This window comes from Myotis nattereri (assembly GCF_964212035.1).
Source record: "Myotis nattereri genome assembly, chromosome: 8".
Lineage (NCBI taxonomy): Eukaryota > Metazoa > Chordata > Mammalia > Chiroptera > Vespertilionidae > Myotis > Myotis nattereri.
Window position 1 is genome coordinate 13730868 of NC_138083.1, and position 27367 is coordinate 13758234.

At 50.5% G+C, this 27367-nt stretch overlaps 1 protein-coding gene across 2 annotated transcripts; it reads right to left on the bottom strand.

Annotated features, from left to right (window-relative positions):
• Positions 1-225: 225 nt before the first annotated feature.
• ENTPD6 (ectonucleoside triphosphate diphosphohydrolase 6) lies at positions 226-27135 on the bottom strand. 2 transcript variants are annotated; one of them, XM_081097980.1, is made up of 14 exons: positions 27017-27135; positions 17089-17404; positions 15398-15474; positions 13275-13418; positions 12039-12114; positions 11331-11366; positions 10384-10472; positions 9735-9814; positions 8807-8871; positions 6690-6791; positions 4711-4848; positions 2951-3007; positions 1575-1687; positions 226-1442 (listed from the first exon to the last, which is right to left on the bottom strand). In XM_081097980.1, the coding sequence occupies exons 2-14, from the start codon at positions 17378-17380 to the stop codon at positions 1344-1346; spliced, it is 1368 nt and encodes a 455-aa protein (XP_080954106.1). In that variant the 5' UTR covers positions 17381-17404; positions 27017-27135; the 3' UTR covers positions 226-1343. The 2 variants fall into 2 exon arrangements, with proteins under 2 accessions (XP_080954106.1, XP_080954107.1); XM_081097981.1 differs by having other exon boundaries at positions 4711-4851.
• Positions 27136-27367: the final 232 nt, after the last annotated feature.

Here is a 27367-nt window from a genome sequence, read left to right on the forward strand (position 1 = left end):
CAGAACAGCCTGGGCCTCCCAGGACTAGTCACTAACTGGCAGGAGGGCTCAGTGGGGGCCTCTGTGTGTCCTTCTGCTGTGGTCTCACAAGGTAAACTGACAGCACTCAGTTGTGCCCCCACCCACCACCCAACTTGGGCGAGGTTTTGGTCCTTCCTGCCCGTGTTGGGTGGATGGACATGGCTGATCCTCACTGAGAGGAAGCGCAGAGCAGCAGGAACTTTTGGTAACGGGTAAACCTTTATTCTGAGTGGAACACATGAGGTCAGCTTCTGCTGTGCACGATACATTCACGAGAACGACTGTAAACCTGGGGCCACACCGTACAGCACGCACCTCACGTCTCCCCGTGACAGAGCCTGCAGTGCAGACCCTGGAGGGCGGAGCCAGCGTCCTGTGGAGCTTGAGGGGGAGGAGCCACAAGAGGGCAGTTTCCAGGGGGCAGTTCTGGCGACTGCTGAGCCCAGTCGGCTGATCCCCGGGCTGATCCACCGGCTGATCCCCGGAGCTCCTGTCTCCTGACACTGCCTGGCTGCACACGGTTCACAGCAGCGGTATGTTCACTGGGGCTCAGAACACAGTGGCCTCACAAGCACTCAGCACTGCCTGGCAGAGACATCACTCACTCAGCACAGCCATAAATATTTCACAGCAGCTCACGCTCACATTCAGCCTTTCGTGAAGAGCCGGGGCACAGGAGGGCCACGAAGAGGTATTTCCCCCAGCCCCTCCTCCTGTTCACAGTGTCAACTCCATCGGTTAACCTTGAGGCATCCAAAGACTGAGGAACAGTTCTCTGTATGACTTCACGCATCCACACCCAAGGAGGAGCAAACACGTTCAAGTGCAGAGTTCACAGCCTTGCCGGGCCCACTGTCCCAGAGGGCACGGGCGTTCTCACTCGGCTCACCCTGAGCAGCAGGGCAGCCTGCAAAACCTCGCCCTGATTCTGGGAGAAGGTGGAGGTCCGCCTTGGGGAAGTGGGTGTAGACAGGGGCAGGGGCACAAAACAAGACTCCAGTCCAGGAGTGGATGTCACAGCCACCCAACCCTACAGATGGGGGGCGTGGGGACAGCGGGACTACGTCACCTGGCCTCGGCAGGTGCTCTTTTCCCATCTTGTTCGCTGCCCGCCTGGAGCTGAGGCAGGGAGGAGGAGTGCTGGGCCTGGGCTGAGTTCCAGTCCTGGGCTCTTCCAGGGGCAGGGCTGCAGGGCTGCAGGGCTGCAGGGAGGAGGGTCTCGGCCCGAGCTGTGGCCTCCTCCCAACACGTCCAGAGTTTCCAAAGGGCCTGTTCTTGCAGAGACGGAGCCACTACCTTGAGGACAGCAGGCAGCTCAGCCACTACGAGGCCCTACTCTTCTGTCCATTCAGGGAGTCGATGTAATGAAAAATGGCCCCCAGAGCCCAGCTGGTCTCAACGTTGTTGATTTTCCGAGTCAGCTGGAGAAGACAAAGGGAGGGGCAGAGGGGCCCATGCACACAGGTGACAGGATGGCTTGGGTGGGAGGCAAGAGGCAGCGTCCTGGCCCCTCAGGCTGTGAGGGGGACAGGGAGCAGGAGGCGAACCCTTACCTTCAGCACTTTGTTTCCCGGGAAGCCGAATTCTCGGAGCAGCAAGCTGATGTAGGTGAGATCCATGCACAGGAAGGGGTTGCTCTGTGGGCGGGTCTCCGCCGTCCGGCACACTGGGGATGAGAGAGCCGGTTCCCAGTCAGGTTCCCGGGGGGTGGGGGTAGGTGTATGCCGACCCGACTCCACTCACTCCAGGTGTCTACTCTGCGCCAGGCTCTGTGTGGACTCCCGGTCCTCACTGCTGATTTAAACAAGCCTGCAGCTCGGAGCAGGACCGCGACCCGCCAAGAGCACACCAAGAGGCGGGGCCTGAGGCCAGCCACTCGCCAGGGGCTGGGCCGCTGTCCCGGTGTCATGGGTGGGAGGCCACATCTCTGCCCCCATGACATGGACACCTCTCCCGGACGCAGACCTGGGCTTTCTGAGGAATGAAAACACCAGCAAAACTCGCTCCGAACAATCTACTCTTGTTCTCCAGGGCGATGGACAAACACACCCACAGCCTTCCCAGCATTCTGCTGGGCACCTTTGCCTACTGAAGAGTCACGGACACCCAGTGTCCACAAGACAAACCCGGAAATGACAAGAAAGCTTAGGAGCCATTTTGGGGAGGAAGGACTTTCTCTGGAGAAACATACAAAGGTTAACTCTTTCGACATGCAACTGGGAATGGCAACCGAAGAACAGAACATTTATAAGCCTTCACTTCCTATCCTTTTCGGCTGGGGCGTGAGATGGCGAGGAAAGAGACGGCTCAGGGCTGCAGGGCCAACACCTGTGACACCCCAAGGGCACAGGACCAAGCGCCCAGTTTGTGCCGGCACCACCGGAGTCTCAAGGCCACTAAGGCCCGAGGCTGGCACCTGGGGATCCTGGGAGGCAGGCGCAGGGCGCGCCGAAGGGCTGGCTGCCAGCCTGCTCTTCATCCTCATGTGCCAGGCTCTGCTGTTCCGGGGGCCCTGGCTTCTTCCAGTTCTGGTGACAATTTTGAATTTACTGGGACACTTTCAGGGGAAATCGCTCCTAGGGTTAACCTGAACCACAGCGAGAGGCGTCAGGAAAAGTAAGATCAAGGGAGTCCATTCCTCACAAGGATTTTTTACGGCTGGGGACACGGGCGGCCCTCTTCCCCACCGCCTGGGGCCACACGGGAGGTGGTGAACCGTTGGTCTGGGCCCAGCATGGTGACCCAAGTGTACTCTCAACTCTGTACTCACCCCTCTGAACACTCATCTGGTTGCCAGAATCAGGAGCCCACCCCAGGAGTTCTGGTGCCACTGCCTGTCACAAGCACCGCAGCCCGCATCTCAGATGGGGCAGCGTCCCTGCCTCCAGCTCCAGCCCTTCCCACCCGGGCAAGTGCAGCAGCCACTCACCGTACTTGGCCGCAATCTCAAAGTCTCCAACCACGAGGCTGCCTCCCTTCTCCGCATCTGGGGGACAAGACCAAGCGTCCAGTTTGTGCCGGAACCATAGGCGTCTTAGGGCCGCTGAGGCCCGAGGCTGGCACCTGGGGACCCCGGGGAGGCGGGTGCAGGACGTGCCGAAGGGCCGGCTGCCAGCCTAGCCTGGCTGTAAGCAGGGCAGTGGCCCCGCGACACTGACCATGCTTTCTGGGGTGCTGACAGGCTTGGAGTGGGCAGATGTTCTCTGCGGGACCACATGGGGGCGGTCAGCACATCAGGGATCTTACGGGGGCTGCCCGAGGAAGCCCACTAGGCCCCACTTTTTAACTTTAAGTAAACTGGAAATGTGCCCCAACGCTATGGCCCTGAGCTCAGCAATGGTGTTCTGGCATCCGTTTCCTTCTTGTGAAAAAATTCTATATAAAAAAAGCGAGGGGCGGGTTGTTAGGTCTTAGAACAAATGGGCAGCCCCAGGCCTCTGGCCATTCCCGGGGAGAGAGGCACCTCACTTATGCCTGGCCTGAGGCAGCTACTCAGTGTGTGGAAAGGAAGTCTCCTGACTTCTGGGGGTTGGCTAAGTCAGCTAACGTCAACACTGAGGGTGGGTCCCAACAGAGCCACGTGTGAGCTCACAAGGAAGCCAGAGGAGCTGTTCCGAACACCCAGCATCTCCTGGGTCACCTGGGCCGCTGTCGGACCCCAGGGGAAGGACAGCCTTCAGTCAGGGTGAGGAGTCCCAGACTGACAAGGGGATGCTGGGTGGTGCCCAGCAGGCTGCCAGGGTGTGGTGGACCCCAGGCACTGCAACGCCCGCAGCTGGCAGCACGGTTAGGAAGTGTGCACGACGTGCCCTTGCTCCAGCTCCACGGAGCCCACAGGATCCCTAAGACCCAGCAGCCTTAGGTTGGCTACAGGGGGCAGCCCAGGGACCCTTGTCTGTGCCAGAGAGAGGGACCTGGGTCTGAGAGAAGGGTGAGGTGAGAGAGAAGACCCCTACCCCCCTGGCTGCCTTCCACAGGGGGCCTGACAGTGGGTGGCTTCGTGAGCGTGAAGGCTCGGCTGAGGGTCTCAGGATCCCGGGAGCCAGAACCTGACATCATTGCTGTCTTCTGAAGCTTTTTATTTGCATTAATGCTCTTATCTTTATCACAGGCAATGCATTCTGAATGTCTCAATTATTTCATTAACAAAATTTCTGGTCACCACCCAATGAAGTGGCTTCAAACCCTCCAGAGCTTTCACCCTCAGTCTAAGCACCACCCCTTGGCAAACTCCACATGTCATGGCCTGTCCTGACTGCACTCTGGGGTGTGGAGTCGGAGAGAGCCTAAAGGCTCCTCAGGGTCACCAGTGGCATCGGCTGACCTCCCCCCAGCGCAGCCTGGGGGCCAGCCAGAGACACACGGCTGCCTGGCTGAGGCACAAAGGGCTCCATCAGCCAGACTCAGGAACCAGGCAGGAGGGTGGGTCTGAGTTAGGTGAGCCAGTCCTGCCTCAGAGCAGAAGTGACTGCTCCTGCACCGACAACATACCTACTAAGTGGCTCAAAGAACTGAGTTATTTATTTAAAGGGGGCTTATTCCCTCTTATTCGATGACAAGACCCCTGCCCTCCCCAGTCAGTCCACTTCTCTTGCCCCGAGGTGATTGGCAGCACAGCTGCTCCCCGACAGAGCCCCTCTGCCCAGGATCTACACCTCACCGATGAGCTCCTGGCCCAGCCCCCCTTACCTATGAGGCCAACATTTGCTGCAAGGTCATAATAGTAGGAAAAAGCATAAAAATCCACATCCTTCACTTCTTCTGTCCTGTGCACTTTATTCTGAAGGACTTCGGACACTCTGCGGGCACACAGCTGGTAGAGGTTCACTGCTGGGCAAAGCAAAAGCAGGGCCAGCCGTCAGTGGGCTCCCAGTACCCAAGCACAGTCCCTGAGCCCCTTTCCCAGCGACCTGAGTCTGACCGGGAAGGGGAGGTGGGACCAGGAGCCTGCAGACACCACCCCAGGTCGGCACACGCTAGCACCATACCCGTCAATAGCACCTCTCAGGGCCACGGCTCTGATCAAGGGAGGGAAACTGACTGCAGGACACCAGCCTCTGCTGGGCCCCATGCAGCCATCCGCACAGCCCAATGTGCAGTTTACCCTCCACTCGCCCTCTGCCAGCCCCGTGCTGAGTTCTGAACGTGCAGCGTCTTCCTCCGTCTCACCCGACACCGTGGAGTGAGGCCTGCACTCTCCTTGTGTCACAGACGAGGAAACGGAGACCTCACAGGCAGCTGGCCATGCTCACAGGCTGGCCGCTAACTCCTTGCTTGGAAGGAGAACACGGGCCGGGAGCTAAGGACCAGTTTCCCTTCTTCCTTTCCCAAAACCTGTCCCACCACCCAACCCCAAGGGCAGCCCATTCAGTCCTCTCCAGGCCCACAGGCCACCCCTTGCCCTTCAGACCGGACCAGTCACACTACCTCCTCCTGGTTCTGTAAACACAGCGGCTGCCCCAGGGCCTCTGCACACGCTGTTCCCTCAGCTTTAGATCTGGTGGCTCACCCCGAATCTCTTCCTATCTGCTCTCAAGTATCCCCTGGTTATCTTATCTAAAACAGCAATCTTTCCTTCGGCACCCCCTCTCCTCCTCCTATTTTATTTTTCTTCAAAGCGCTTTCCCATGGGTTTTGCTGCCTGACCCCTCCCACTCCTCCTGGGCACAGCCTTGCCTGCGCTGTGCACTGACTGTGTGCCAGTAGCTGCAGCAGGGCCAACAAATGGCATGTGCACAGTGGCTGAGTCACAGTGACCCACACGCCCACTGGATATTAAGAAATGTATTTGGTCTTGTTCCTGGTTTCTGATACAGAGCTCCTAAATCCCTCGTAAGATCCTGAGTGATTGGCGGGGCGGGGGGAGTGAGGAGGGACAGCTACCATTCATAATAAGCTCCTTTCAAGCAGACCGGAGTTTATGCTAATAAGGTGACTCTTGATGGGTCCCCAGGCTACAGGGTGGGGGGTGATTGTCAGAGGAACCTACCATGTGATATGAGGTTTGGAACTTCCCAACCCCAACATCTGGGGAGGGGCGAGGGACTAGGGACTGACTTATCACCAACGGCCAAAGATTTAATCAATTGTTTCGAGAACTGGTTGGTGTAGAAAACCCACACATTTGGTGTCAGAAGAGTAGACACAACTCTTGTCACCAAAGGCAGACAAGCCTCAGGACCACATGTCCGGCCTGGGAACAACATTCCAATACTTCCTTAAGATGACACTGCAGTGCACAGAGCAACCGAGACCATGTCGGGGGGAGAAGGGCCAGGCTGGCAAGGCCCAGTCGCAGGCCTTCGGGGACCCTGCAGCCTGAGTGAGCCTCCCGTCCTGGAGGAGGGAGGGAAGGAGAAGCCATCGCTCTCTGTGCTCAGAAACGGGCTTGCTGACTGTCCTAGGGATGCTGGCCCCTTGGAAGAGAGCACCTGGCAACAGACAAGAAGCCTTGGGCAGAGACCGCGGGGAGCGGGTGGATGCCAGTGGGCCGGCAAGGGCCTCCCAGAGTCCTGATGAGGTTCAAAGGGCGCCTCCATTTCAAGGACAAGTGCAAGCTCGTCTGTAAAGGTGTGATGACAGTCTCCCTGCTCTCAGAGGTCCTTGGAAGGGGCGGGCTGCACCGTTGACCCTTCTCCCCCACGATGAAGGGTAAATCCACACAGTACCTGCCTTCTGTCCGGAAAGTCTGTACGTTATTTCAGCATGTTCCCACTCCCCTTTGAAACTGGGAGCCAGACAGGGACTGACCAACTCCTTTCCAGCCTCCACTGAAATAAAAAGAGAAGAAAAGCACACTGTCACTGCAAGACCAGGGCACTGCATGGAGCTGAGACATGACTCCACTGAGGGGAGGCCCAAGGGACAGAATATTTTAGGGCAGGACTACAGGCATGGAGGGTACAGGAGAGACCCGACTCATGGGAGTGTCCAGGCCAGCGCGAGGTAGAGCCTTTATCAGAGAGGCCGGAGCAGAGCCTCAGCTGCCCTGGAGACATGGCCACTCCCAGCTCACATTCCCTGAGGGGCTTTGGGGTTCCAGGCAACAGGCCTGGTGCTGCTCAGTGGATTGTCACAGGACCCTAAGAGAAGGGGAGTTGTTACCCAATTTATGGATGGCTGAGGCAGGGCCAGGATACTGCTACCCTGCCACAGGTCTGTGCTGCTCCCCCAAAGCTGGGGCCCCATAATTAGCCAAGGAAATGTGGTGGCTGGCCTCCAAGGCTGGCCCCGCAATGCCACCCCTTGAGAATGTGCGTGCTGGTCTCCCACTGAGAAGTGGGTCCCTGTCCCTGCCTGAGTCCACTTTCACCAACAGAAGGTGCAGGACACGATGTCCTGTGACTCAGGCAGTCTTCTTTCCTCTGAGCCTCCAGGGAGAACACAGGCTGCTCTGCTGGGACAGAGGCCACATGGAGGAGTGCCGGGGGCAGACATGCAGCCCAGCCGCCCTACATGCCACCACATGGGGCCCCAGGGACTCCAGTACAGGTGTCACCCAGTCGAAGCCTGTGGATTCATGAGATACAATACAATGTATTGAGTGCAACCACTCAGTTTGGTGGGTGACCTGTTGTGCAACAATGGATAACACAACAGGGAGACTCATCCTCTGAAGTACACCCACTTGGCCTCCCAGCTGCTCTGTTTCAGCCAAGGATGGCAAACTGGTGCTTGCCTTCTTCTTGTTGGCTAGTGTTTTCTGGCCCCAGAGTGAAGGTCACAGGTGTGTCTGAGACGTGGACGTACTTTTAGTTTGCAACAAAGGGGATTATCATCACGAGGTGAAACAACAGAATTTGAAAGACATGAATGGAAACAGGATGTACCAAAAGAAAAATTTCAGTTGAACATTCCCATCGTGTCAGACAACCAGGTCCTTGAAAGAGGGTAGAAGAGCTGGGCTGGGGCTCGGCGAGAGGTGGGACCCAGAGAGGCAGGGCCAAGGGCGGGGGTGTGGCTGAGAACACAAGTGGGCTCACACGCACACGTCGGGACCCGAGGCCTGAGTCAAGGCCTTTGGGCCTCCAGCAAATGTCATCAGGGTGGATAGGGAGATGCTGGCCTTGGAACTGTGTCCTGTGCCCATATTGGGACACAGTGACCCCTAAGATCTCAGAGAATTCACATGTACTGTTGGCCAATGACAGGCTTCTCCTCCGCCAGACCCATGGGGGGTGGGGGGGCAGGAAAGCTGGGAGTAAATGTGACCTTAATAACCTGGCCAGACAGACTTCGTCTTTAGTCCAACACGACGCCTGGAAGAAGAGCCACGACCATGCTTCATGATGAAGCAAGAGAAGACAGAGGGACGTTCTCACAGGCGAGAATCACTGTGAATGAGGACAAGTCCCCAGCCCCATTGCAGCAGCCCGCGTCACACCTCCTTGGGGCCCCTCCCACACTGTCCTGAAGAATAAGGTTCTCTTCAAATCCTTAAAACAGACCCAAATATAAGTGACCACTGTTATTTGGATCCTAAAATCCCCCAGCTCAGCATCTCAGAGATGACTTTACTAGCATTTCTTTCTTTGGAAAAATAGCTTGGAACGTACACAGGTAAAACACACTAGCCTGCGTCCTGTCTGAGTGCCCCTGACAAGATCTGGGGTACATCCTTCTACACACGTCCCTTCTGGGCTCCCCGAGTCCTACCGGCAGGGAGGGCAGACCGGAAGCCAGGCCAGGGGTCAGTGGAGGCACGGGCAGGAGAAGGGGCTCCACTCCCACAGGACTCCCCATGCCTGCTGGGCCAGGGGGGCTCTCAAGACTGCATTCCACTCACCAGGCTTCCCCTCTGTGCCGCCCAGAATCGCCAGCCGAGCCGACATCAATCCGAGCCCCAGGTAGCTGTGGGAAGAAAATCCTGGGTGAGGGTTGGCCTGCCATCTCCTACTCGGATTCTAATACATTCACCTGGCTGGATCCAAAACAAGTGGGAAAGGGAGGAAACCGTGGCTTTTCTGCTTCTTCTAGAAGTCTCCGTTTGCGGAGTTTAGAGCGTTCAGCTAATTAGTTCAACACATGAAGGCCTATTACTTGACAGGAGCTTGTCTGGGAGCTGTGGACGCTGGTGAACGCAACAGCCCTGATCTTTACCGTGCACGTGTGTGTTACAGAAAGAATCTACCAAAGGCGCCATGTGCACTAGATGATCCAGAAAATTCCTGCACAATCCATGGGCCCTCCCCACTTCTTCAAAATCTCCTCCAAAGCAGAGCAGAATAAGAACAAAAGAAGAAATGTCATTTTACTGTAGGAAAACTGAAAAATGGAGGGAGAAAGCAGGAGGGAGAAGGTCCAGGTGGGTCCACAGCAGGGGGTCCCCGGGACCTGGCGTGTCTGTGTCTGTGACTGAACACTTCAGTCACCCTATAGCAGTGATGGCGAACCTTTTGAGCTCGGCGTGTCCGCATTTTGAAAAACCCTAACTTAACTCTGGTGCCGTGTCACATATAGACATTTTTTGATATTTGCAACCATAGTAAAACAAAGACTTATATTTTTGATATTTATTTTATATATTTAGATGCCATTTAACAAAGAAAAATCAACCAAAAAAATGATTTCGTGTGTCACCTCTGACACGCGTGTCACAGGTTCGCCATCACTGCCCTATAGTCAGGCGTTGGAGGCACGAGGAGGCCAAGCAGCTCCAGCTGAGCTCTGTGCCTGGATGGTCACCCCCTCCACCCTCACTCCTGAAGACACACCTGTAGGAATAGAGCTTGTAGGTCCTATTAAAAATCTGCAGTGACGTCAGGTAACCGGGTGGGGAGGTCCGAAGGGTGTCCTGGGGAAGAACATGAGGGTTACTCCCCTTCCTGCTGGCCTTTCTAGAAAACTGTCCCCAACTCCCTCAACTCGTTTCAAAGCACAAGGATATTCACAGATGTATTCAATTCAAATAGCTGTTCATTAAGCCAAATTAAGCTTTTCATTGGGGCAAGAATAAAAATGAAACATCCGAAAAGTAGGTTTTTCCTTCTTATGAATAACATTAACTGATTCTGACAAATATGGCCCAACCAAGACAATGATGAGTAAATTTCATAAGTGCTCTTCTGCTGAAAACTAAAGCTAATAATATAAAAAATGGTGGAGGAGGAGGGAACTGTCAGGGAGGGAAGGAGAGGGCCCACTTCACATTCTCTGGCCCAAGGGGTTCCAGGTAGTACATTCTCCATCACCCCCCACATTTTCCATTTTTTCCAGGGAGCGTTAAATCAAACCAAGCAGCGTTAACTGAATGGATCTGGCCCTCAGGAGAGGACCTGACGGCCTGGGCCCAGAGACACCAGGTCTCCGGGCCTCCCCGGGGAGGGAGCCTGGGAGGGTGGGACCCCCGCAGGGGCTGGTTACCTCAACTCTCGGAAGGAAGGTGATCTGAGTGGACCCTCCGCCCAAATCCAGCATGCCCACACTGCTGCTTCCTGGGGATTTCAAACTGCCTGGAGCACAGGAGGAGAAACCAAGCCAGCACTGTCATGTTAGTAAGCAGATGAGTACTGAAAAGGAAGGGGAGGTGAGAAGCCAGGCCCTTCAGTGGAAACTAAAACAGAAGCAGCGGCGGCTATTTGAAATTCTCCACATAAAGACGCACCGTGTTTAAGAGACATAACAATGGCTCCACTGGCTGTGGCAGAGATGCTGGGCCGGCCACACCTGCTGCTCCTGCTCGGAGACGCTGACTTCCCCGGTACCCCTACAGGCCCCAACCATGCCCCCCTCTCCCCACCCCAGCTCGGAGGCTAGGCTCCTGATGTGTCACTTAACAGGGTTCTCCTTTCCCCAAGGGGCGAGGAAACGGCTTTCTTTTCTATATACGTGTCAGCCACACTGGTCTTTTCCATCATTTTACAAAGGGGCAAAACTCCACAGGTACTGATTAATCTCAGAAAAGTAACTCCTTGCTGCCTGGTTCCAAAAACAGAGGTTTCTGCTCCCTGTTCTACCTGCTGTCGAGGAATTCAGTTAGGAGGTGATTAGCATGTACATCATGTTTAACATTCGAAGTGACCAGTTTTATTCCTGACCTCCCAGAAATGAGAGGACAGGGCCCGGCGGCTGCTGCTGCAGGAGGAGGGTGGCGCGCGCTGGGGGAACCACTGGGACTGGGGAGAGGAGAGCACCCCTTCCTGGGCACATAGTCTGTGAACTCAACGCTGCCCCTGCCAAGCCAGGCGGACACCCCACCCATCCCAACTACCTACTCTGAACCGGAGCGGGTATTTTAAAGAGTAGAAACGAGGCCCCTGCTCTCAAGAATGGGGTCTGAACTGTTAGCCTCCACGATGAAGGGGACGTACCTGTTAGGAAGTTGACGGTGATCCAGGCTGAAATGCCTACGAGAGAGTCACAAAGAGCATTTGAGTCACGCGAGGTGCTGTGGACAACATACGGACGCAGATGCTACCTTCAGGCTTCAGGAGCGCACACTGACCACTTCCTCACTACCCTCCGCCTTCAGATCAGGGACAGAGGGAAGATTGAGTCATGCCATGCAGTGGCTTCTGGCAGACAGTTTTAGGAGGTACCATCCTAAAAAACTAGAATACTCTGCCAAATGTCACCTCTCTCACTCCTTTCTCAACTTCCTCTTTTTGGAAGCGGCTAAAAGAGAACCAAACGTCCCCTTTCCCTCCCCATACAAACAAACTCTCACAGTCATATTTAAAGCCAGGGGCTGGTGAGGAACCTTACTAAGTGTATCTTAGGATAAACAATGCAACAGTAACACTGGAAACATGGTAGTAATGGGCATTCTCTTTAAACGTTCTTAAAATGGAAAGAATGATTATTTTCAGAAACTTCATCTGTGCTAGTCAAGGTGAGAATCTAATACTGGCTCCAAGAAGACCCTCGGAGACAGTTAAACTGCGAACTGGAATGGGATGGTCGCTCAGCCCTGTCCATCCGTGCGTTTGACCCCGAGAGAGCTGAGTGCTCCCAGCGGCCCTGAGCACGGCCGCCTCACCCTGAGAGCCTCCTCGCACAGAACGCTCTGGCAACTCTACCTTCATCGGTTCCGTTCATGATGGAAACGCAGTCGTCCCCTACAAGGAAAGGTGACGCCTTAAACACTTCCTTCACCTAGATGTAAAGAGAGACACGTCTTTATCCTCCAAAATCTAAATTCACAGTCCCAATCAGACTATCTTCCAGCAGGGTGTCTCAAAACACCAGAGGTGTCAGCTGCTGCTGCGAAGTAGCAAAGCTCAGGTTTTGTATTCAGCTTTTATGATGCTCTGCCAGCGCTTTCCTTGTTAATCTACTCCCTGGGCTAGGGACGCAGGTGCTGCCCTGGACATCCCTGTGCTGAAGCAGATGCTGCCGGGGAGAGCCTGCCCTAAGGCACTCTGGTCTGGAAGGCTCTGGGGTGCACTGACTCTGCTGGGCCCCAAAATGCTGCCTTGCTTTAGGACGGGGGATGAAGGGGCAGGAAGCCCTCTAAGGCAGAGCTCAGACCTGGGACCCCGTATGGCTTCGAGATGAGCTGGGAGAGGGGAGGCAAAGGCAGTGAGCAGTTCCATTTGAGGTGTTTCCTTATCCATTTTTTTTTTTAATCAAGTATTGACACACAGGAACTTAAATACATCTGGTACACCCCAAATGCAGTGGTGTCCCATAATCCTACTTGAGTGCATAATTTTAAAAGTGATCTGGACGGATGTGCAACCACCCATCGTTCAGCAGCTGGTTTAGAAATAGTATAGAGGACCGGGAGGACCATTCTGCACAGAACAGTTTTCCTGATTTGGGTGATGAAAGCAACCTCCAAGCATCTGTTAAAGAGGGGTTCCAGGGCCCCCTGCATGGGTGGTGCAGGGCCTGGGGACACGCCTGGCCACGTGAGAGCCAGGAAGAGGCTCAGGGTCTCTGCAGAAGGTACACCTGAGTCTCGGCCTGGGAGCAGGACTGGCTCCCATGAGAACAACAGGCTGGAGCCGAGATGTTAGGAACTTGGTTCCCACAGCCTTTGAATGAATCACCAAGCTCTTGGGTGACAGCTCTTCAAAAGCACAATGAATTTTTAAAGCAAAGTTGTTCTTATGAGAAAAACAGGTTTATGCTAGAAAACACCAGCAGTTTTAAATGTCAGGAGGAAGCCAAATGTCATTCACTCTCTAATAACAATTCAGCGTTTCTCGCTTCACGAAGCACCCCACGGCCTGACCACTTGGACACTGGCTGCATGTTTCATGCTTTCAGTTACTGTAAGCCACCCTCACGAAGGAAATGGGCAAGATCACCTTTTGTAGTAAATTCTGAGCCTTTTCTCCTGGTAGCAGACGTAAGCCAGCGGTAGCCTTGAGCACCAAGGGGGTGGCCTTCCAGAAATCAAAAGGAATTTCTTGTTTAGCAACATCCAGCAATTCCTGAATACCCGGAGTGCTCTGTGAACGGGTAAAACAGGGTCTGTCAACACTGAGCGTACACTCACAGATGCTCCCTCACCCTTTGGTTTTTATTAACTTATAAATACATAGTTTCAAATTTTCCAAATCAGCTTAAAACAGCAACTGAAGTGGTGCTGGCGGGTGTGTGGGGCACAAGGACCAGGAAAGCACAGAGAAATGTCCTTGGCGGAACGTCACGGGACGAGGCACACGAAAGGGGCTCCTGTTCTACACGCCGGGCCACCAAAACCCTCACCCGGCGACCTCAGACGAGTGTGACTCCCCTGGACATCACGAGCAAATTCTGGGGTCGCTCAGAGTGCTAAAACCCATGAATAATTACACCGAGGGGTCATTTTCACCTGCGGGAATGCTTGATCCAAATACTGGATAAGGCCCTGTGTCTGCGGGGACGGGTCGGGGAAAGACTTTGGTAAAACATTGCTGGCATGTCAACAGGCACAATGCCATGCGGGCAATTTGGCAAGGTGTGTGCAAGGGAAAAATACACCCTTTTTACTAAGAGGCCCCACTCTAAGAATTCATTAGAGAGAGCTCTTTGCACATGTGGGTAATGAAGTGTATAGAATGTGACAAACAGCAGCCCTTCTTATACTGTTAAGATCAGAAGACTGGCCATTATCAAAATGTCCTTCAGGCGGGACTGGTTCTGTAAATTCAATGTGCGCACATAACTGCAATACCATTCAGCCAGAAAAACCAGAGCAGCTCTTCCCATACTGAGAGGGCAAACGATCTCCAAGTGATATTGTTTAAAGACAAAAGCCAAGTGCACAGCAATGGGAGTGCCACTCCACTGCATATGTTAAAGAAAAAGGAGGGGAGAATACCGATGTATTTGCTATTATCCACATAAATGTGCTCTTTTTTTTTTTTAAATATATTTTATTGAGTTTTTACAGAGAGGAAGGGAGAGAGATAGTTAGAAACATCGATGAGAGAGAAACATCGACCAGCTGCCTCCTGCACACTCCCCACCGGGGATGCGCCCGCAACCAAGGTACATGCCCTTGACCAGAATCGAACCTGGGACCTTTCAGTCCGCAGGCTGATGCTCTATCCACTGAGCCAAACCGGTTTCGGCCATAAATGTGCTCTTGAAGGATATGCAGGAAACCAAGGACACTGGGAAGCTTCTCCCACTCGAATGGGTGTTGCCTACTGAAATAAGTAAGGGTTTAAAAGCCCGGAGCTTACGCTAGATATCTAATGTAATCAGGTTTGACCTATGTTCACGCTAGAATCACTAATTTTGATTTTTTTTTTTTAACCAAACTATAGGAAAGCAAGGCTATGACTTCACTGTCAGAGATCAGGAACCATCTGTGGACAAGAATGACATATTAGCTTTTGATCTGAGACATGCTTGAACCAAAAAAGGAACTCACAGCTCTACTGGTGACTAGTTTCACGAGAGCCTTCGTGAAAAGACAAGTGTCCTGTATTACTGCAGTTGCCAGTTTTAAGGACTTTAGAAGCATAAATGCTACAAGCTTACAAAAATCATTGACAGCTTTAATTTCTTTTATACTTATTTGTTTTGTGGACTTTGCATAATACATCTTTAACCTTTGGTTTTAGTCAATGTTTGTCATCTTCAATCAGAGAACTAAAACAATGAAAATAGTAAGTTTTCAAAGAATGCTTTTTGTAAGTTTGTAGCATTTGTGCTTTTGAAATGCATCCAGACCTCTGGTGGCCTGTGTGCTGGTCGTAGGAAGTGCCTGGGAGGGCCAGGGTGTATGTGGGAGAGTGGGAGGTGCGGGCTCTTATGCATTATACCAGTTTCCTCCATTTTTCTGACCAGACGAAACATATGAAATGTCCCCGGACAGCACCATCAGAGATGCTATTTTGTGAAGATGGCCGACTGCGCTCGGGGAGGAAAGCTGGCTTTAACAAATCACAGTTAGAAGACAAATGTGATGAACAAACAGACGAGAGAAAACGGCTACCTTTTCAACGTCGTCAGCATAAGCAGAAAGACCTGGCTGCAGTGCTTTGAAGGTTTCATGGGTCAAGGTGGGAGTCTCTGAGGAAAAAACATTTTTTAAAAAAGGTACAGCTATGAATGTATAGAAATATGAATTTACAAATATATAAATCTATACGACTGGGATTAGCCACACTTTTAAAGGCCAATCTGAAAACAGATAGGTGCCAGAGGGACAGGAGCCCTGTCCATGATTCTCATCTAAATTCTGACACTAGTTTGGCTAAACAAGATGAATATTATACCTAACGCTTTGACCAGAACTTTACCTTTAAAATAAAAAATAACTTTATTCAGGTATAATTTGCATACAAAAAACTCCATTTAAGGTTAATTCTTGTTGATTCAATAAATAGAGGGGCAGGGCAGATGATTTTGCAGTTTTTCAAACTGCAAAAATGAAAGTCATTTCCTCGATTCTGGGGTGGATGCATTATGGGATTCTAAAAATATCTGCTTTCTTCTGTTTTAAAAATTGAGTGTTTTAAATATTTAGGAGGCTGGGCTCCTGTGCACACAGCAGGGTGAGCATTCAGAGCACACAGTGGCCAAGGGATGCTGGTCTAAATTCGGACACGGAAACCCAGGAGGAAAAATCAGAAACAAAACTTTTGTAAGGATTAAATAATGGAATGTCGCTATTAACGGATTCCATGTGGACATGTGTAGTCTTAAACTCAGCTCCAAAACCATTTTTGGAGGTAGAGAGGACCAGCACATAAATATATATTTAACTTGCAAGAAGTTTAGAAACAAAGCAGATGAAAAGTAAATAAAGTATCCATGATGGCTTTGGAGGGCTACTCAGGGTGTCTGCATCACCTGCTCAGTTAAATGCACAAAATGGCATCGACTCAAAAGGCATTGAAAGTGAGCAAAGAAGCAGAGTAGAGAGGAGAGGACCCAGGCTTGGCCAGTGCGCCTGCTGAATAGTCAGCAGAAAACACTGGCTACAGGCTGGAGAGGCAATCCTCAGAGCCAATGGGCACAGAGAGGTGCTGGGAATGGAGGTCAAAGGGAGGAGGAACAGGGTGGGGGCTGGGCGTGGTGGGGTCTCCCTATAGGAGAAGCAGGTGAGTGGTCATGCCTAAGCCCCGCCTTTGGGAAGCAAAATTTACAGGCTCTGGCTCCAGCTCCACTCTCACTGCCGAGGCCATGGCCCCACTGGCAGCTCTGTGTTGGGCTGGGTTCTGGGTTTTTCCAATTATCTGACTGTCCTAGACTCCTAGCTCCACTGGCCTGAATCTGGGGTTATTTCCTGACTTAAATTCACGAATACAATGTCTGGCCTAAGTCATGGTCCCAGCCACTTGACCTGCCTGTGCATGCTGGGAGGGGACTAGTTTTTCAAACTGCAAACACCCTCTGGGATCTCAGTTGCCCTTAGCTGGTAATCAGATGCTAGTACAAGTAAGAATACTCTGGGACTCCTGGGAAATGTAGATTCCTGGGTGCCAACCCATACTCTGAGTCAGCATCACTGGGACACTGCCTTTTTGACAAGCTCCCAGGTGAGTCTAAGACAGGGAGTCTAACCCATACCCTGAGAAACCACTGTCTTTAGGCAGGGGGGTGGAGGGGCGTGACCCCAAGAGCTCAGCTGGGAGAGGAGAAAAAGCAGCACGCAGCAGGGCTTTCTGCTGGGCGGGATACCTCCAGGCTGCCAGGTGAGTTGAAAGATATGCACTCGGGTCCCAGTGCTTCCCGCGTCAAACATGATGCCATAGAAGACCTTGTGACCACGTGCAGTCGTCCCCGGGGCATCCCGAGTCTGGTGGCCCCGGTGGGCCCCCGAGGCTGCCTCCGTGATGCTGAAGAAGGCCTGGGTGGCGAAGACCCAGTGCCACTTGATGTAGGCGATGTAGATGAACAGGCACACGAACAGGCCCAGCGGGTACGCCACCTTCATCATCTTCAGGTTCCCATTATTTGGTATTTTTCTCATTTCCTTGTCTGTGAGGACTGTGTGCTGGCAGAACGGGAGAGGCAGGAAAAACACATCAGGCTGCGAACTTCCAGGACAAGTCGGAAATCCCTGTGCTCGGGGACAAAACATGGAACCAAAACCTGGGCTGCGTTTTCTCCTGGGAATCAGAAGCTCCACTTGATTCTCAAAATGGTTCTGGAAGGTGTGATCCCTGTTTTACAGAAGAGGAGCTGAGGTTTATAAGACTAGGTGAGTTGTCCAAGGTTGTAGGTCCTGCAGGCGCTGACCTGGGGCACAGGCCCACAGCCTGAGCATGCTTCCCTCTAAGTCAGTGGTTCTCAATCTTCCTAATGCCGCGACCCTTTCATACAGTTCCTCATGTTGTGGTGACCCCCCAACCATAAAATTATTTTCCTTGCTACTTCATAACTGTAATTTTGCTACTGTTATGAATCGTAATGTAAATATCTGATATGCAGGATGTATTTTCATTGTTACAAATTGAACATAATTAAAGCATAGTGATTAATCACAAAAACAATATGTAATTATATATGTGTTTTCCGATGGTCTTAGGCGACCCTTTTGAAAGGGTCGTTCGACCCCCAAAGGGGTCGCGACCCACAGGTTGGCGACCCACAAGTTGAGAGCTGCTGCTCTAAGTGCTGTTCCAGACAAATAGCTTTGGGACTCATTATATTTTATTTTTTTAAATATATTTTTATTGATTTCAGAGAGGAAGGGAGAGGCAGAGAGAAATAGAAACATCAATGATGAGAGGGAATCATTGATTGGCTGCCTCCTCCAAGTTGGCTGCTTCATTCTATTTTAAAAAGTCATGTATAAATGATGTCCCAAAACCTTTCAAGGTAACAGGAACATGTATCCAATTCGTTCTTCCACTTTTTCTCCCACACAGTAATTTACTTTTCAAAAGGGTTAAAATCTTGTCCTTTGGGAACTGAGAGCCCCAGACAAAATAGGGAATATGCTCGTTTTTGTTTCCCTGGAAAACTCACAACACATACATCTTTTTATTCATGTAGCATATTCCTGCCAAGGAGGAAATCATGCCTGTGCGCTTTCAAAGGCTATGGAAGTTCTACCTGGGTAGCGAAATAAACTAATTCAGCACCATTAACTTTGATTCAATGCACCCCAAATAAGGCACGTGTTCAAGTTTCATTAGCAGCTTCTAGTGCAGGGGTGGGCAACCCCTGGCACGCGTGCCAAACATGGCACGCCAGTAACTTTTGCTGGCACGTGAAACCCTCTCTTATAATCTTCCATTTACAATTTTTTTCTTAATATTGATTTTTTTTTATTTTTCAGATAAATTCAGTGTAGGTGCATCTTAGATAAATAATTTTACATAACATGTATACATTAAAAAATAAATGTATTTTTCATCATCATATACTGTATTTTTGTCGCTCGAATGAATTTTATTATTTCTTCAAGGATCTTCACATATGTACACCTTAAGAGATATCAAGTAGCCCTAACCGGTTTGGCTCAGTGGATAGAGCATTGGCCTGCAGACTCAAGGGTCCCAGGTTCGATTCCAGTCAAGGACATGTACCTTGGTTGCGCGCACATACCCACTAGGGAGTGTGCAGGAGGCAGCTGATCGATGTTTCTCTCTCACCAATGTTTCTAACTCTCTATCCCTCTCCTTTCCTCTCTGTAAAAAATCAATAAAATATATTTTTAAAAAAAGAGATATCAAGTAGACGCAACATGTTCTCAAAAAATTAGGGTTGGCACGCAGAAGAATTTTGAGTCAGAGATTTTGCTGGTTTTGGCATGCACTCACAAAAAGGTTGCCCACCTCTGTTCTTGTGCAAGGCACCACGTGGGAACCTGACGCTCTCGAGGACAGGCAGTGAGGTGCCTCCCTCTCAAGGCTCCCATGCCCTCAGGCAAAATCCACTGTCTGTCCATCATTCTCGGCCAGTTACGGTAAAAGGGATGGAAATTCCTAGGGGAAAGGAATAGGGAAGTGCCAGGTTGAAAGGAGAACGTGGTGTAGGCTGCCCGCAGCAGGGTGTGACCATGGGCTAGTTATCCCCTTGCATGGGGCTGGTCTCCTCATCTGTAAGGTGTGGAGCTGCTCTCGGGAAAGCTGCCTCTTGCTGCTGTTTCAGGACACAGAGGTGTGTAATGTGCTCAGAACAGGATACAGAGCACACAGATTTGAATGCTGGCTCTGCAGAAGGGAGGAAGGAGGCAATGTCCCCTGGAACCAGGGACGGTGAGGGTAAGAGTGCTGGAGGGCGGGGGACTGCACTGTCTGGGGATGGGAAAAGTGGGGGCCAGGGCCATCAGTGCAGGAGGCAAGCCTACAGGGGCCTTCATGCCAACCTTGAGTGTGTCTCAGTGGAACCTTGGTTCTCAAACTTAATTCGTTCCAGAAGGCTGTTTGGGAAGCGATTTGTTCGAAAACTGGAATGTTTCCCCTCATTAGAAATAATGTAAATTGAATGAATTCGTTCCAGACCCCCAAGTGATTCTATTTTAACCTTTCTTACATATAACATGTCTAATACAGTACTGTTTAGTCTATAAACAAACACTTATTTTCTTAAATTTATCCAACCACCCCCTACCAGCCTTGAACGAATCACTTTTTAAAAAAAAAATGTTTTATTGATTTTTTACAGAGGGGAAGGGAGAGGAATAGAGAGTTAGAAACATTGATGAGAGAGAAGCTTCGATCAGCTGCCTCCTGCACATCTCCCACTGGGGATGTGCCTGCAACCAAGGTACATGTCCTTGACTGGAATCGAACCTGGGACCCTTCGGTCTGCAGGCCCACGATGCTCTCTCCACTGAGCCAAACCGGTTAGGGCTGAATGAATCACTTTTAACACTAGGGGTGTCTCTCAGGAAGTCAGCATGCAGCATATTCGCTTTTTCATTTATCACGCCTCCGAAATGCTATCACCAGCTAACTGCTTTTCCTTTATCCAAATCAACAACAGGTTTTTTTTTTTAACCTCTTTAATTGCCTGTGATCATGTTTCTTTCACACTCTTAGCAACATTAGCACTCTTGATGGCCTCTTTTTGTTTTAAAATTGTAGTAACTATCCATTTTGCCAGCAACAAAAGCAGCCATGTATATGGGGGAACTGAAAATAGCACACACAGAAACCCAGGGAAGATACATGCTCAGAAAAAATTCTAAGAACAGCTTAACACCCCCCCCCCCCCCCCCCCCCCCGCTGACCTTATGGCTCAGACACATCCTGCTAATTAGTGAAGGTCTTTCATGGCACAGAGCAAAGACGGGAAATCGGCTATTTTTCAAATGCTGAATTTTTCAAAAAGAAAAAAAAATCACAAGGCATACAAAGACATAGGAAAACATGGCCCACTTAAAGAAATTGGTATAAACCATCCCTGAGGAAAAACAGGCATAGGATGTACTAGATAAAGACTTTAAAACAGCTCATTAAATATGTTGAAAGAGGTAAAGAAAACCCAAAGAAATAAAAAAAATATTAGAAAAACAATATATGACAACAAAATGAGAATATCAACATGAAGATACAAATTGTAAAAAGAAATCAAACTCCAGGTCCCTAAACCAAGGGTTCCAGTACCAGGAAGAGAAGTCTCCATAACTTCTAGCTGTAAAAACCAGCGGGGGACTAAAGCTGAGGGAGACAGAGACGTGCTGGAGTCCCAGGAAGTTCCTCTTAAAAGGCCCATGCACAGACTTACATGGACTCACTCTCTGTGAGCTCCAGCACTAGGGCAGCAGCTTGAAAGGCACCAGAGACATATGAGGAGGAACAAAACTGTCAGGCATCAGGGTGAGAGCTGGTGGGGTGGGAGGTAGCTTTCTCCCAGGCAGAAGTGATGGCAGAGGCCACTGTTCCTTAGCTGAGCCCCCCGCCCCGCCCCCCCGAACAGGCAGGTGGGTGCCATATCTGAGACTGCATCAACCTGGCTTACACTGTTTGCCCTGCCCTGGTGATTCCCTGATTCCTCACCCCACCCAACTTTCAGGCCCACCCAAGCTATTTCCAGTGGTTTCCATGTGAATGGTCTGTCTTGGCACAAGTTTCAGATTTTCCTAAAATCCCTTAAACAAGCAGCATCTGGTCCCAGTGTGCCCTCTACCACTTGCTAAATGGCCCCAGGCCCAGCATTAGCAGCAACCAGCCTTGGTTCACAGCTTGGCCTCGCCTGGGCACTTCCAAGTCCAACACAAGGAGCAGGCAAAACACAGGTGGTGGCTGACCTGGGCCTGCACCTCCTGGGAGGTCTGAGAGACAGCACACCCAGTGGACAGCTTCAAACCACTTCTAAGTACCACCACCCAACCATCTCCACAAGTGACACACTCAAGGGGCAGACTATGTGGGCAGTAGAGGCCTGCTGAAGTAAGTCCTGCTCTGCGGGGTGGGCCCCTGCACAGCTGATTCTCCACAGTGGTTGGAGGTCAGTGGTTGCAGCCAGTCTTTTCAGCTGATCAGCCTGGGGGTAGTCCCTCCTATTGACATGCCAACAGCAATGAAGGCTCAACTATAAGAGGAGGGTGTACATATCCCATGGGGGGGGGGGGAGGGTGTGCACTTCAAGTGCCCAGCTTGGGTGATCAGGGAGGCTGTGCCACTGGACCCTATAGGACACCTACTGGTATTACATTAGGCCACTCTACCAAACCTGGGAGACACAGCAGCTCTACCTAATATATAGAAACAAACACAGGGAGGCTGTCAAAATGAAGAGACAAAGAAACACATCCCAAATAAAGAACAGAACAAAATTCCTGAAAAAGAGCTAAACAAAATGGAGACAAGCAACCTACTAGATGCAGAGTTCAAAACACTGAACTTAGTGAACTTCAATAGCATAAGAAAAGACCAGTCAGAAATTAAGGACACACTAACTGGAATAATGATTTTTAAAAACAACAACAACAAAAATACAAAAGTAAAATGGAAAAAGATTCCATGAAAATAGTAGTCAAAAGAGAGTAGTGATGGCTATACCATATCAGACAAAATAGACTTTAAGTCAAAAACTGTCATAAAAGATGAACATTATATAATGATTAAAGGGCCAGTTCAACATGAAGATAAAATAGTTATAAACATATACAACAGAGCTCTTACATATATGAAGCAAACATAGAATTGAAAGTAGAAATAAACAACTATATAATAATAGTAGGAAACTTCAATATCTCATTTTCAAGAAAGGACAGAAAAAATCAATCAACAAGAAAATAGAGGATTTGAACAAAATTATAGTCCAATTGGATCTGACATATACAGAGCACTCTACCCAACAAAAGAATACACATTTATCTCAAGAACACATGGTACATTCTCCTGCATAAATAAGATGCTAAGCTACAAAATACATCTTAAGTTAAAAAAGATAAAAATTAAACAAAGTATCTTTTCTGATCACAACTAGAAATCAAAAGCAGAAGAAAAACTAGAAAATTCCTAAATACGTGGAAATTAAATAGCACATTCTTAAAGAACAAATGGGTCAAAGAAGAAATCAGAAGAGAATTTAGAAACTATCTTGTGATAAGCGAAAATGAAAACACAATATACCAAACCTTATGAGATACAGTGCCAACAGGGAAATTTATAGCTGTAATTGCTTATATTAAGAGAGAAGAAAGATCTCAAACCAACAGCCTAACTTTGCACCTTAGGGAACCAGATAAAGAACAAACTAAACACAAAGCTAGAAGGAGGAAAACAAAAATTAGAGCAGGATAAATAAAATAGGGAATGGGAAAAACATAGAGAACTCCTTGAACCCAAGAGCTGGTTCTTGGCAAAGACCAAAGTAACACAAAATTTTAGTTAGACTAAGAAATAAGGAAAGAAGATTCAAATAACTAAAATCAGAAATAAAAAAGAAATCACTACTACTGATTTTATAGAATAAAAATGATTATAAGAGAGTACTATGAACAACTGGATGCCAATAAATTGGATAACCTGGACAAACTGGACAAATTTCTTTAATGGCTCTGAGTCAAGACTGGTAACCTAACTGAGTTCTGTGATGTAGGGCTAAAGGCAGTGGTAGGGGAGCAAAAGGAAGAGGGCTGGGCCTGCCTATTGTATCAAATTCAAACTCTTTTACTCTCTCAACAAAGGCAGCAGGTCATGTCTTGAGATTTTTCCTGCCTCAAATATTGTTTCTTTTAGCATCTTTTTCCTTCGGTCCTTTCTCCACAATGGCATCCTCTTCCTTTGGTTCTTTCCTCACACCTCTGCAAAACCTACTCAGAATGCTTACTGCCACTCTGAACCCTGGCAGCCGGAGGCTCCTCCCTTGGGCTCCCTGGTGCTCTGCATACTTCCCCTTCCTGGGTAAGTTGTAGGTGGAGTGCCTCTCTTCCTTCTGGTTGGACAGCACCCCTGTAGCTCTTCATCCTGGATCTCCAACTCTGGCACAAGGCCAGAGTCCAGCAGCTGCTCAGCCAACACTTGCTGGTAAAGGAGGCTAGTTGACAGCTTAGCAATTCACGGGGACAGAACAGGCAGTCAGGGAAAGATGGAGGGACAGAAGATGCTCTAGGACCTGAGTGATAGCCACCATCTGTAGTAGGCCATTTAGGAGGGGGCTGTTACCGGGACACAGAAGTGACCAGGTTTTTTACATGCTGAGTTTGAAATGACAGCAGGACATCAGTCAGATATGGAACTGCTCTGCGAGAGATGACAGGATTGGGGTTGGGCCTGGGGAGTTATCTGCATTAAGGGGATCTTAGCTGCGCTCAGGAGTGAAGAAGTCAGCAATAGAGAAGACCCAGGCATGAGTAGAGGCTGAAACACAACCTGGGGAATGCCCTCTCATAGGCCTCCTTTTGTTATATAACCTGAAGTTCCCATTGCTAAATGATCATTAAAAAAAATATTTATAGAAAAAGTTCTAAAGCAGCTATTTCCAAGGATGAACAGTGAGGGCACAAAAGCAATCCCATACAAATGTGAAAGTGTTTTGTAAAATCCATTTACAAAAACAAGTTTTATCAGGTTCTATGTTAGTCTAAGAACTAGGTTCTACATGATCAGATGAACAAGTGATACCTTTCGAGGAAAAGGTTGCTCTTAATTAAAGTTGTCTACCTGTTAAAAAAAAAACACCTTTACATATGCTCCGTCTTATTATCAGAGGCCTACAAGGCGGGCACTTATCTCACACAACATAACCTGGGATCACAGGTTAACACATGATGAGGCACACACAAAATTTCCTGGCTTCTAATAAAATGTGCTTCATCACTTCCCTTTCCCTATTAATACAAGACTACTTTAGACACCAAAAAAACACACATGAAATCACATACACATAGTAATCAATTAAGTTACACACCATAAGTTCAGGGTGACGCAAACAGAGTCCAAATAGAATGTTGTAGGAACAAAGAGCCAGGAACAGCCTGGCCCATGGGCACCTGCAAGCCCCTGAAGCCAAACCCAAAAGCCAATTTCATTTCACTGGGCTAAGGTATTTGTCCGGAGCCAAGACACCTGCAGGAGAGGCCAATCGCACTTCCATGGCTACCACCAGTACTGCAGTGCAAATGTGTGGATCAGGCCTCCCCAGAGGTGCACCGAGGAAAACAATTTAACTTTAGTTTTGTTCTGTGAAGGGGAGTTTAGAAAGTAAGGCAGTAAGGAACATGGAGCCGGCCGGCGGATGGGGCAAGGTGTCTGGTGCACAAAAGCAAACAGAAAGCTCTGACAGCGAACCTTGCTCCGAGCTGGCTCCCGCTGTGGGCCACCCTCTGTCAGGGCAGGCTGGGGTCAGAGAGGAAAATCTGGGTGTGGAGCAGAGGTGCCTGCCCCATGCCTGGCTAGGTTTCTGGGGACAGCAGATGGGCTCTTAGAAATATAAAGTCCATCTGATTTGGATGGTGGCCACCTAATCTGTTGGCCAGTTCCTTCAAGGTTTTATTAAAGTAGACAAAACAGCCACATGCGCAAATGACTGCCACGTATACTGAAAACATATCCAACATCAGAGTATGCTAGGAAACCACTACTTATTCTCCTGGTAGGTTTAAAAGGGATGTGTCTCCCCTTTTCTGCAAAAAAAAAAAAAAAACTGTACATGAATCAGCCCCGTCAATACCACCTGTTGTTTCCTTTTCATAGGACACAGTGGGCGGGAGGCGCTTCCAGATCTCTTTACTGGACTGTCCACTTCTCTGGTTCTTCACGTAAGGCTCACGGAGGGAGATGGACACACACCATGTTAGCCAAATGACACTTCCGAGGGCAGAAGTGGGGGAGAGCAAAAACCACTTTCTGGACTTGTATCATTACGCTCGCTAGACTTTTCATGAACCTTGTTCATGCCATGGCAATGCCAACAGGATGTGTCCCGAGGGTGGAGGATGTGTGGGTTCCTGGGGGACACTGGAACGGCCTAGGTTACTTCCGGGTGGCTGGTTCCTTTGGGCCGACACCCAGAATGCGGGGCTGTGTCCACAATAATCTACAGAGCTATTCTGGCTTCTCTACAACCCTTAACCCCTAGAGTGCTGGGGAGTGCAAGATCGTGCCCCTCCTGTCTTTCACCAAAAGTGCCGGGAGCGCTATCGCGCTCCTCCTGCAGTGTCCAGTTCTAAGTCTGCTTTTATTAATGATGATGATATTGCTAAATATGTCAATTCTAGCTGTGAAGATGACGATTTTGTGGAAGATATTGAATATGTAACTTCATTTACTTGCGATTCATAATTTTTTTCCTAAACTGCTGTAAAATCAGCAAAAATGCCTTGGCAATTTTAGCATAGTTCCGAGGATATTGGTTGGCACTCAAAGGGTTAAAACCATGCTGTGGCTTCTAGCAGCACTTAAATTAAAACTCACCCATCCTTCCAAGGTCCCCTGCCCATCTCTCCCTCCTCGTCTGCACTCTCCTGGCTGCTCACTGCTCTCCACTGAACAGAGTCCAGCCTGGTGTCCAGCTCTGTCCAGCTCTGGGCCTCTTCCTCCCACAGCCTGGTGTGCTCTTGGCTCACGGGTCAGCTCAGGCAGAACCACTCTCACCAGTTCATAAGCTCATCTGGTCACTCCTCCAACGTCAGAGGTCCTTGTCCTCACACCCTCAGTATTGTATGAATGGCAGAACCTCACGGGTTCCCTGGGTTAGCAGCTGGGCTGTGAGGCCCAGGAGGGAGGGGGCCTGCCTGTCCTTCCCCTAATTTAAATGTGTCTACCCATTAAACAAATACCTTTCCATGTGCTGTATCCACTACCAGAAGCCCACGGGGTGCTGCACCTGCACAGGGCTGGGAGGAGGGACAGCAAACGCTGGCTGAATGAATGAATGAATGCGGCAGGGTTGCCAGAACTGACTGCGCCCCTCAGGGGCCCCCGAAGTTCAGAGTCCAGGGAGAACCGCGGCAGCTGGGGCAGGAGGGCAGCAGGAGGGCAGACCCGTGCGCGAGGGACTCCCAGGCCACCTCCCGGCGCTGCCGCTGGAGACCCTGTGGCCAGGCGCGTGGTTCTGCACCCGGAGGCCCCCGGCCCTCCACCCTCCGCCCCCGCTCCAGGGCGCAGCGCACCGGCGCGCCCGCCCCGAGGCCCATGTGCTGCCAGCTCCCCGCAGCCCCGCAGCCCCGCCAGCCCGCACCCACCCCAGGTCCCCCGCTTACCCTGCAAGGGCCCCTCTGTCCCACCCGCAGAGGGAGGTGACGTTCCCGCGGAGGGGGGCGGAGGGGTGACAGAGGGTGCCGCTCAGCTCTCCCACCCCGGCGGCCGGCGTCACCTCGCCTTCCACACACAAGCGGCAGCGAACCCGCGGATCCCGGGGCCTGGGCCCCGCCCACTTTCACGCCACGTTCCTGCTGGGCGGGGCGTAGCGGGACCAGTGCGCATGCGCGGAGTCGAGGCAGCCGTCTCGGGCCCCGCTGCGCAGGCGCAGTGGTCTTTCCCACGCGAGTTGATCGGCTGGTTCCTGGCAGCCTGAGCCTGGCTGGTGTCCCCACAGATCTGGGGTCTCGGAC